The sequence below is a fragment of the Stegodyphus dumicola genome, chromosome 11, assembly GCF_044657685.1.
Source record: "Stegodyphus dumicola isolate Sdum_Otavi_A_Nest chromosome 11, ASM4465768v1".
NCBI classification, from domain to species: domain Eukaryota; kingdom Metazoa; phylum Arthropoda; class Arachnida; order Araneae; family Eresidae; genus Stegodyphus; species Stegodyphus dumicola.
In genome coordinates, this window is record NC_140778.1 from 55,298,608 (window position 1) to 55,310,741 (window position 12,134).

At 35.5% G+C, this 12,134-nt stretch overlaps 1 protein-coding gene across 3 annotated transcripts in view; it reads left to right on the forward strand.

Annotated features, from left to right (window-relative positions):
* LOC118193521 (phosphatidylinositol-3,5-bisphosphate 3-phosphatase MTMR14-like) overlaps positions 1-12,134 on the forward strand; it is a 79,257-nt gene that overhangs the window by 40,909 nt on the left and 26,214 nt on the right. For all 3 annotated transcript variants that reach the window (XM_085826708.1, XM_085826710.1, XM_085826709.1), the window contains 2 exons: positions 5,925-6,038; positions 6,117-6,187. In XM_085826708.1, the coding sequence (XP_085682834.1) occupies positions 5,925-6,038; positions 6,117-6,187 (185 nt within the window). The remainder of the gene's footprint in view (positions 1-5,924; positions 6,039-6,116; positions 6,188-12,134) is intronic.

The following is a 12,134-nucleotide window of genomic DNA, read 5'->3' on the forward strand; positions in this document are numbered from 1 at the left end:
AAAATTCCAGGCTTGAAAAGGTTAAGAATCTAACTATGAAACAATTAATTATTTAAACCTTTTAAAATATCAGTTTAATTTGAATACTATTGGCGTTTCTTATTTAATATCTCGAACTACAGAAATCTATTTTTGAAAAGTAAATCTTCTAAGAATTGGATAATTTTACATAATTTTGTTTCTCTGTATATAAAAAATTTTATATACACTTTAAATTGTTTAGTTCTCTACAATGCCTTAACGTAAGTCTGCATTATGACTTTCTTCGGTTTCTGGTTAATGTTTCTCAAGTGCTCTGCCACATGCAAACAATACAATCTTGAAAATCTTGCGCTTTTGTATACACGCGTCACTAGCAAATTCGTCGTGTTGTTATTATCAACGTGTTGTAAATTATTTTGACAGTATGTAGATCTTTGATATTTTGAATTATATCAAATGTACAGCATGTCTCGAAGCTTTACAATGCTGCTGTAAAATTTCTGAAACTTTTCCATGTTCAAATGCTTCAAAAAGTAAGTTCTCGAAACATTAATTTTCTGTTTAGCAATGAATTGTTAAAGTATCAACAATGTTCACCTCCCAGTCCCTAACAGTGTAGTTTCATGCGATGGGTTCAATTCGTATCTGTTTAAATAACGAATGCAAAATTTAAGCGGAATGTTTTCTGTTTTGGTTCTTTTTAGCCTTCTTTGTAAAAGGGAAGGATTATGTAAATCAAGAGTCAAAACAATTTATGGTGGTAAAATTCCTTCGGAGAAGTTTTCCATGAAACGTTCACTTTAAAAGTGCATGTGATTTGAAAGCAAAATGTATCTGAATTTAAACAAATAACATAAAGTTGGCCACTTTCAACTTCTATCAACAAAGAAAAATTACTAATTTACTTTTCTTCCTTTGTTTCATTCGCAAGCTTCTCTTGGCGCTTATGCCTTTCTCTAATCGTCCGTTATGTTGTAGTATCTTTTCACGTTCTCCGCTTGTGAATAAGTGTCATTTTAAAGCGTTATATTTTAAACATGTATTATCACGTCAACATCGAAATATGGGGAGAATTTTCCCTACGTAATGGGACATTACATCCACTTCATCCAACGCTATAAAACTACAATTCTTTAATTCCCTACACTTTAGCAATCTTTAGAACTGTCTTACTCTTGCCACTTAATCGTTAAATATTGCAATCCCATTGATCAGTCATGTACTACAAGTTACAAAATTTTACAGCACGTGAGGATTCCTAATAAACGGTCATTATTTTCAAGTCTTGTAATATATTTAATCAAAACGGCACATCTTTAGTTCCGATAAACTGGAATAAGTAGAAATTGACTTTAATGTGTGAAAAACCAGTATTTATATCCAGTGTCAAGTTTAAAAAAGTATTTGAACTTGAGTGGATAGTGTTTTATTAATGACTCAAAATTTGAGGAAGATACTGGTAGAGTTAATAGTAGGAATTTAAGATATATTGGCAGATAGCCTTTACTACCCTGATCTACTTATATTTGCTAACTTATATGCCTCTTGCATATAAGCAATAGTTCTTTGTATAAACACGATGTCTTTAAAAGGCTTTGTTAATCTAATGAGCTTTATTTCTGTAACTCAAATAATGCAAATCTTAACTTAAAATAAATATTAGCAAGTCTGTCTATAAATATTTGCCTTTCTTGATGTTCTTTTAAAACTTCGTTTGCTTTTGTGCTTAATATGCTCTCTTTACAGAAACTTTGAAATTAAAATACTGTAAATTAAAATATTGGAGCCCAAAACGATGAACGCGATTTGATTATGTAAATTTCATTTTATGCTATGATTGTATTAAGGTTCAGATTTCATAGTACGCCCGAAGGGGTGTTTTTCCATTTACAGAATCTTGCACGTTTCGAGAGCATTTGGGCTAAAAATATTTAAGAAACTGCTTATCTTTAGAATTTTCTATAGTCGCTCGCTGGAAATAAAAATGTTTTAGTGTTCCCTCTGCTCTCTTTAAAATTGAGCTTTTTAATCGCAAATTTGTAAAGTTTAAAAATTAAGACATGGACAAGCAAATTTGAGCCAATGCCTTCTAATATATTTAAATACAGCATATATCTTAGTCTCGCGCGCTGGAGATAAAAATTTTTTTCCGTGCGGAGTTCCCATTGGTCGCTTTGAAATTGTCGAATTTCTTAAACTCTTAAAAACTTTAAAAAAATATGAAATTGCTAATAAATTCCAAATTCGGACTTTCAGATGCCCGTGTTCGAGAGGAGTACTATGCTATTCAAAATTGGAAGGATCTAGGTATCTTTGCATGTTCGCATTGTGGAGAAACTAACATTCATGCAGATTCTTAAAGTGTAATATAATGTAAGTCTTCTAATACAATATAACGTACGGAATATTTGGTGGTAACAAATTGAAGAGATTAAACTCGTGTTTCGACGTAAATAGCAGTTTCGACACTAATACTCTTATGGGCTTAAATTGTAGACTAATGAAAGTACTTGAAAAAAATTGCTTAAGACTAAAAGAGCATTCTTCGATCCAAAGACAGACCGAGTGATTGAAAACTTTTAAATCGACGGATTTTATGTGAAAGAAGTAATAGAAGTGGTTTCACTACTCTAATTATACAAAATTTTCGTTTGAATGCATAAAAATTAAGTTTCAAAGTTTAAGTGTTCTGTTCAGAATCGTTTGACAAAAAGAAATTGCTGTAGTCTAACTGCATGCAAAGACTATTTTATTCTCCAATCGCTGCACGCGAAGGACATCAAATAAATTGCGACTCATTGCATTTGCAAAGGAATAAAACCAGTGTTCTGAAGTTGGGGACTATTTTCTGGTCGTTTGTTAATCCTTGAGCGAAGATAAAGAATGATATACTGTTTAAAAACATTGAAGCGCTAGTATACAGGTTTGAAAACAGTCCTCGTGGCTTTGCCTCATTCTAATCGCACAACTTTTTAAACTTGCATTCTTTTGGAAACGTTGAAGGAATTTCACTTTATTTGTACAATGACTGTGTGAAGCAATTGCATAAACTCTTTTCTTAAACATTTTCGGATTGTTTAAACATGTTTTTACTGCTTATAGTTATAGGTCCATTTATTAGCCCGAAGGGGCCTTGGTCTCAAAGGACTATTAGTCTCCAAACTGCATTTTACGTCGTTTCACTTTCTCTGTTGGTTCGCTTTTCAATTTGTTCCTGCCAAATATTACTGCCATGTATTATATTTAAAGGAACCAAATAATGAAGAATCTGAATGTTTCTCTCATTGTGAAAGAACGATACCTAGAGCCACCCAATTTTGAATAACGTAGTCCTCAAACCGAACCTGGGTACTTGGTAGTCCGAATTTAAAATTTTTTTACCCATTTCAAATTCTGATAAACTTGAATGAATTTTTGATAAACAAACTCAACTGTTTAAAACTAGCAATGGCAGCACTGTATGGAAAAACATTTTTTATCTCCACCGCGCCGAACTGGGAATCGGAAATTCTAAAGATATGCTCTTTTAATATTGTGATATTGCTGTTGAATTCAATTTTGTGATTTGTATCCGAAGTAAATTATTTAATAAAGGTAACGCTCAAAATGTTGGCAGAAAGCACATAAAATCTAAGCGTGCAGATTATTTTCATGTAAACGTCATTGAGGAAGGGCCTTTTTCGCTAGGCTTCAAGTGATTGGAATAAGTTATTTTTGTACTTTAATTCTTTGCTTGCTAACTGCTCTAAGTTGAAGTGTTTCGTGTAAGCGACGCACGGCCGCAGTGACTCGCCACGTAAACTAGCTTTAATTTTCTCGTTGCTAAGCAACGAACGAGACATGACGTTTCTGCTGGTGTTGGACATGTACGACAGAAATAATTTCCGAACATACAACGTGAGACGGTGTAGTGGCCCAAGTATTGCATGAGAAATATTTCATATTTGTTGATGTGGTTAATTATTTTATAAAATTAACTTTAATATTTTGTTAATATTCATATTTCTTTTATGCTGAATGGCAACAAGTAGTTCATATTTATACTTAAATTTCTTTATGCTGAATGGCAACTAGTTCTGATTCATGATTGCTTGCTTTTGGTTTCAAAACGTTGCTCGTAGCGTCACATTTCGATAGCTAGAAAATAAAAAGTAATAAACTTAGCTATGTGATTATAATTCGTGCTGTTCCTAATCATAAATTAATTTTAAACTTAATAGCCAAGGCCACAACAGCAATAAACAGCCAAACTTTTCGCCGAGCGCGCATTCGCGCCCTTAATCTACGCCGATGGCTTGCGCCAGACGCACATATGCGCCCACAGGCCACGCCGATAAGTTTTCCTGTGAGTCCACTGCATATGCATGCTATGCGTCCTGTTTCGCTGCTCCTGCTGTGGACGCAGATGGATTCCTGCTGTAGACATATTACGTAACCGCGATTTTTTTTCGCTTTCTTATGATGGAAATTGATTAAGCAAACCTGAATCAACCTCCCAGATGCAATTTTTAGCAAATGCAATTAGGTGTTGCTTTAGCGGATACAAACGTTCGGTATTTCACATGTACTGCCTAATGTTAAAAGCCAATTTATTTTTGAATCATTAACTATTTTCTATTTGGCGATTGTAATAAGGATGTTCGCACACTTTTTATAAGATTCTCATTGTACTTACATAAATATCTTACCTAAAATCTTTGTTTTAAATGTTCCGTTCACTAACCCTTATTCTTCACGATCTTTCTACACCGTAATTTTGGAGACTAGTCTTGTTTTAGTAGCAGAAGAGTTATTTTATTCCATTCCTTTCGGACAACTTTTCAAAATCGTGGGAGGGTTGTAGATCGACGTCTGAACAAGCAGCTTTTTAAAAGTCCAAAAGCTCAAATCTGAATTCTTCAAGAGATTTAGCAGGAATGCGAGTCAAATGTACTACCTTGATACTTGTTTCGTTTTTTCCAAGAAATTAACAGTGGACTTAGACGTGCGCAGCTGCTTGCTTTGCCTTGACGCAGCTCTATTGATGGTTGCCACGTTGAGTGAAGAAAAGGTATTAGATATTTGAAAACTGGGCATAAAATGAATTCCTAATAATGTGTTGAGCTTCAGTCTTCCGCACTTTAATTTTAAGTTTTTAGTTGTATAAAAAAGTAACGATCGTAAATACCTTCGGAAAAATTTCCTTTAGGTTCTGTAAACCACGTTCCGAGATTTCTTCCTGTTTGGTAATAAATGCATCTTTTTATTGAGGTCATTTAAATATACGTAAGATCCATCTATTGTGACAACATTTTTCCATTTTTGTCTGAATAATTGTTTCTGAGATTCTGCAGCGCGTACTGCATTCGGCGATATATCGGTAAAGTACTGCTACACACATTACATTTTTCGCCTTTTTCAGCATCTAAATTGGCATTGATCACTTTATTCACAATTTATACTGAGCATTTTAATGATTCTTTGACTTCGAAGATTTTAACATTAAAGTTAACATTGCAACGTTCAGTTTTCCTTGAATATGTATTTAGAAGAATTTTCCTGCTCCAAGCCAAACTTTGACCGTTTCTCCTTTCTTATTTGACTATTATCTGCTTTTGCTGTAGATCCTAAAAATCATGGCTCTGCCGGGATTTTTTAATAAGTAAATAGAAATACCCTTCTTCGGAAAGAGCACGAATATACCCCTTCCGTCCATTGTTTTCTAAAGTGTAATTTTCCATGAAAACAAAATTGTCAAATAGCAAACAATAATTTACTTTCAAAAAATATAACTGCAGCTACAAATAACGTTTTCGCGAGCAGGCGCTCTTGTAGACCAAAAGCCAAACCGTCTAAAAAAATGTGCGAATACCTCCTGTATTTTAGCTTAGATTTAATCCAATATATTAAATTTTATTGAAACTTGATACATAATATTTAAGATGAGTTTTACTGAATTGCAGGTTTTCGCAGAGTTTAGAGGACATGCACTATCACGATAGAGAACTCCTGCACTATTTGGGTATTGACTTTATTTTTGACCTCATGGTAGAAATGGAAAAACTATGCATCATCAAGTAAATATTAATCTCTTTATCTTGTATTCATATTGTTATATTTTGTTCAACTTGCTTCATGCTGTTTCGATTTTACAGGGTCACTTCTTCCGAAAAAGTAAACAGGGGATTTTACCAAGACTTCAATATAACTCAAATTCCATACCCGGGTAAGTTTTGTGGTATTTAATTTTCTTTGCCGGGACTAAATATTTGTATGTAAATATTTACTTTTTAAGAATTTAGTTTAGAAGATGGTTATCTATATGTAGGTACCTGAGGGAAGTTTAAGACTGATTTCTATAAATTAAATTTGGATTACTGACATTCATCGAACAATTTTATTTTTCTTTAAGACTGTATGTTAGTATGTTTAAACAACTTTGCGTTTTTATCGGGTGAAAATGCTTGACTAATCGATCAAGTCTTTGGCCGCCGATGTGTATACTTCCAGTTTCCCTTAGAAAATCCTCCACTAAGTCATCCATCCACTCGCAGATAGCCGTGGTGTTCTTTGCCATAATAAACGAAGTCTTGGCTGTGATAGTGCTTCGTGGTTTACTACTCCTCAGCTTTATGCGCTGAGGGTGTGCTGGTGGTTCGTGTAGCTTAATTGTTAAAAGCATGACGACTTGAGTTGCTTCCATTTAGATTTTGTGGGAATTCCATGCGTCATGTGAATATGAGCTACTTTCGCTTGCAAAATGCACCATGTAAGAATCTTTCTTTTATAAGGCAGATTACTATCCCATCCATTGTTGAAAGAAAGTCACCAGTCTGGAAAATGGGTAATATTTTTTAAGGAAAGAAGGCGTTGAAAATAAGCTGTTCCGACTTATCTCGCTTGCCTGACGGTAACGTTGGAACAAGCTCACAAAATTCATCCTGGAAAGGAATGCAAGATTGCGTGTGTCGTTGGCAAGGCCCTTGAGAACCATACAGGTGACAGAACGACACTGCTCATTTCGGCCCCAATTTTGATGAACAACATCCTGGAGCCAAAGAAAGTCTATGTAAAGAAGCAAAGGCTCCATAGACGTAATGTAAACCAGTTTGTCTTCTAAGCCGCTAGAAAGAAAAGAGACAATTCGCCAAGGGATTTGGCGACGGAACCTGTTGGCGAGAATTTCCCCCTTTGTGATGTACCTGGCCGAGATTTTCCACCTTCGCCACGTGTACAGGAAATTGAGCTACACGGGTTAAGATGAATCGTTCTTTGACTTTTCGCGATAATTTGAACTCGAATTTTCGTGCTTTTTTTTGGTTTACTAGTTGAACTTGTATTATCCATATCGCAGTTTGATGTCCGATTTTATATCTGTCAATATGTAGGGGGAAAAATGGAGTCGCACAGCTTTAAACTCTTGATAAACGTGACCGTCGAACATGTTCGAACTTTTGCGCTTTTTGGCGACTGATATTTCACGCATGCGCAGTTGTGTTCCTTTTCGTTCCGAGGGAGTCACTCCTGCTGCGAAGCTTTCCTTCTTAACAATACATATTCTTTGCTGGAGGGAATGGGTCAGATGCTCCCACCCCTCTTTCCCTAACATCAACCTCTGGAAAGGACTTTCGGCTCGTCCCATCTTTAGAGTGCCCCATGCCGCACACGTTATACACTTACGAATATCCATGTCTTCTCTGGTATTCGAACCCGGGACCTCTGGTATTGCAGTTAGCGTCGGTAGCCACTGTCCCGTTAGGCGGCATTATGTAATATACACTAAATATTTTTAATACCGTGGTAAATCAATTCCTACTATATTGCGACTATGGCCATGTGATGCTTCGGTCCAAATGCGTATGTAATGTTGCAAATTTTTGCCTCTGGATTTCAATGTAGGTCTATTCTTTGCTTAGCTACATTTTCTCAAGGCAACCGACCTCTTACGATGGGCATTTTTTAAATGCTTGTTACATTTGAGTTTATTCGAGTTTTTATTGAATTGCACTTGAATATAATCACCACAAATTTGATAAAAAATCTAATTTGTGAAAGTTATACTAAAGCTAAAAATTTTGGATCACAATTAACGGACATCAACCGTCACCGACAAGAGAATGGTGATAAAAACTTTTAGATCTTGTCGCATATAATTATCAAAAGCATACAATGAAGTAGGATAATTGAAAAATATTGCTTCGCTAGTAGTATATGGTAAAATTTGATCAAAAATTGATATAATTAATTATAAGACTAATCTTTAGTTTTCCTCTATATTATGCATAATGACTCAAACTCTGTGTGCACAACTTCCAAGTGATTCTATAAAGTACTTTTGGAATTATAGTTGCTGTAATATCATAAACTGACTAATCAAAAAACGCACGTAAGCTTCAGATTAACGTTGCACATCGTACACAATTCGCGTTCTTAAACGGCAATGCATAATAAAAATAAGTTGCCAGATTCTCTATACACATTCAAATGCTTAAAATTATTTTTAAAATAACAAAGGGTGAAAACTACATCTTTCATCGGCCCTTTAATATTTGACTTCCGGTTCCTCATCTGTCAAAAACTGCTCTATCTCCGCTTATAATCAACATTTCAAAGAATTACTATTGCTGTACAGTTGTTTGTGATAGCTAAAAATGTGGCCTTTGAAAATAATTAAAAATCGGAAAAATTTCAGATTTTGTTACCCGCAAAGGAACTTTTAACGTTTTTTGTTACCTTTATTTAATAAATAGTTTTAGTAAATTGGGGCTTCCACGTGCCCATATTCGAGTACAGGACTGTTATTCAAAATTTTCTCTGGGTACTGGCTTGTTTCACAATTGGAGAAGCATGCATACTTTCGTGCAGATTCCTTAAATATAATGCAGAGCTCTATTATATGGTGCCAACAATTTGAGAAGTGTGTGTATTTAATTATGGCAAAGCACACTAAAGCTATCTGCCTAAGGGGAGGGATGCCTTCGTGGAGGACTTTCTAAGGGAAACTGGCTCGTATACACGTTACACATGAGGAAAACCACGAAAACGCCCATGCAGCCAGCCCGTTCGCGGGATTCGGACCGAACTACCAGTGTTCAGCGATTTTACCGCTCGGCCGCTGGTGGGCTCTAATTTGAGAAGTGAAACCAATTTTATAGTGGGCGACGCAAAATGCTAAAAGGAAATTAAGTCTTCTGGGCAAATTGCTCATTTGGGTTAATAAATTGTGATTTTTAGATCGGTTTTCAACGAATCGGTTACCATAAACATGCTGCTATTAACTATCAGAAAAAAACTTCCTTCATCTTGATGTAAAACTTCTCCTAATATTTTAGTATCTGGGTTTGCATACTTTTAATATATTGCCTTGGTTTCTTTGACATATTATAATATGCACGTATATAAACGTTCTTCGAAATATCGAAAAATATTTTAGGCCGTATATATACGGCTGTGCCGTATAAATTAATATCTTGCTTCACAAGCAAGGCGTTCACCCTCTCTAATCGGCAAGGCTCTATATGGCTTAGAATATTTTGATATCTCTAAGAACGTATATATACGTGCATATTAAAATACGTCAAAGAAACAAGGGCAACATGTTAAGTGCACAAATCCGGGCATCAAATACCAGAATTTTTACATTAAAATCAAAATTTTTCTTATTAATTTTGGGAAATTTTCCTTCACTAGCGAAAATCCTCGCCCGTCAGAGGGACAAACTCGTTACTTAATGTTTTCGCGTTTAAAATTTTCATTTGATAAAGCAAATAAACTATATGATTTGAACAAAACCTCCCTTTAGTACTATATTAACAATTGGCTACCTAATATTCCAAAGAATTTAGTACTGCACAACGGAATTCCATAGAAACCCATTAATGGACTGAAATTCGGTAATCATTTTCAAAAAGGCCAACTTAACCTAAAATGAAGTTTGTTTATACTTACCATCTATGACCCCCGTAAAACGGCACTGTGAACCTGTGCCAAAGGTAATGGTAGCGAATTTTTTAAATAGATAGGTAATTCAGCTAGTTCTCCCAAATTCGAATACAGTGAACAGGTTTGTTTTCTCAGTGTATGTTACCCTGAAAGACCGAAATTGGAGAACGTCGACATTCACCGGAGAATATCAACATTCACCAAATACATCAGTGAAAGACCGAATATTTCACTACATTCTTGTATATTCGGACCCTCACCGCTGTATGTCGACAATCGCAGATATGCTCTGGTGAAAGTCGAAAAGAGAGGTAATAAAGTGCCGTAATAGTTAAAGTTGTTACAGTAAACAAGATTTGAATCACATAATTTTGTAAGTTTTTATTACTGTTATTTTCTCATTTAGAACGTACTGTATAATTTTTTAACTTCTATTATTTTAATTTCTCATTTTGAATGTATTGTATGCTTTAGGTTCTCGTGTTCTTAAGTTTTTATTTCAAGTCTCAAGTGCGTTTATTTGAGACTGAATTACGGAGAAGAAAATGTAATATTGTTATATGTTCAACATTCACCATTACTACATGGTGAATATCTACATTGACCGGTGTAAGTCAGAAATAAGAGTATTTGGAAAATATTTCGGACATTTGCCTTCCTTGAAAGTATTATCCTTTAAGAACCATCGTCTGCTTTGCAGCATTAAGATAATCTTAAACTGTTAATGTTAAGGTACCACATTCTTTCAGTATTTGCTTTTGCAAAAAGAGGAAGCTGGGTAAATTTATTATCAATATATTCAAATTATTCAGGAGTCGTAGTATCGTTTATCTTAGTACGAACACTCTAAAAAGGCAATCATTAATGAGGAAAGAGGCCAACCAGCGGCCGAGGTGTAAAATCGCTGACCACTGGTAGTTCGAATCCCATGAAAGCGCTGGCTGCATGGCCGTGTTCGTGTTTTTCCCCATGTGGATTGTGCATACGACTCGGTTTCCCTTAAAACGTCCTCCACGAAGGCATCCTTCCCCTTAGGCGGATACCTTCGATGCTTCGTCGTAATCACGTAAACCAAATCATTAATGAGAAAACAATTCCTACATTTCAATTTTATGTTCCATAATTACATATGGAATTGTCACTGTGAAGGGAAAATATTAAAATTTTAGTTTAAAACCTTCTTTTAGCATTATGGGGGCAGCACTGTTGTCATTAAACTGGTATTGAAATTTTGGAAACGGGAAACTGCGCATGAGCAGCTTTCTGTTTTCTTCTTTGCAAGTCTTTCGGTAATCGATGTTCAGCGTGAATTTAATAGAAAGTACTCAACATCTCAGAGTAGGGAATTAAATAAAAATTACTCCGAGCGGTACAGTCGCTGAACACTGGTAGTTCGGTTCGAGGTTCGAATCCCGGTAGCGGGCTGGCTGCATGGGCGTTTTCGTAGTTTTCCTCTTGTGCAATGTGTATACGAGCCAGTTTCCTTCCGAAAATCCTCCACTAAGGTATCTCTTCCCTTAAGCAAATAACCCTCGAAGTTTTGCCGTAATCTCGTAAACCAAACCACTTCCAATTATCGGAAGTTAAAACAAGTTCCAGGATGCCCGTTAAAAGCAGAAGTCCAGGGCAGGGCAACCAGGTGTTTTACCACAGAATGTTGAAAGAGCAAGACTTACGCAGTCTACAGTAATCGACTGTTCGTGCTAATGGTAAACTTAAGACATGTGTCCACTGCTTGGACTGTTTTGAGGAAAAATTTGCATTTTAAGCTTTCAGAACTGCGAAACATGCCAGCACTGAAACCTAGTGACGAGTTGCAACACTACATGACGATACACTACTTTTTCATGGATGAAGCTGTTCAAAACCAAAATTTTCGGTTAACTCGTATTTAGTGATGAAACCACTTTCATTTAACTGGCAAAACAAATTGTCATTCATGTAAATTCCAATTTAGAGTTCGAAAATCCCCACGCCTACACAGGACGAACAAGTACGGGGGGCACTATCATCGCTATGAAGAATGGTATTGCCCCGATGTACCACCTTTCCGTATTTGTTAAGTAATAAACAAGGTGACATGCAATCATACACATGTCGTACATTTGGATATACAGCGCTGCATATTGTTACATTTGGTGATGGTAATGTTCATGGGTAGGTGACATACAATAAAATTCGTAATAATAGATACAATATCTAATACAATAAAGATGCAATAAACATATAAA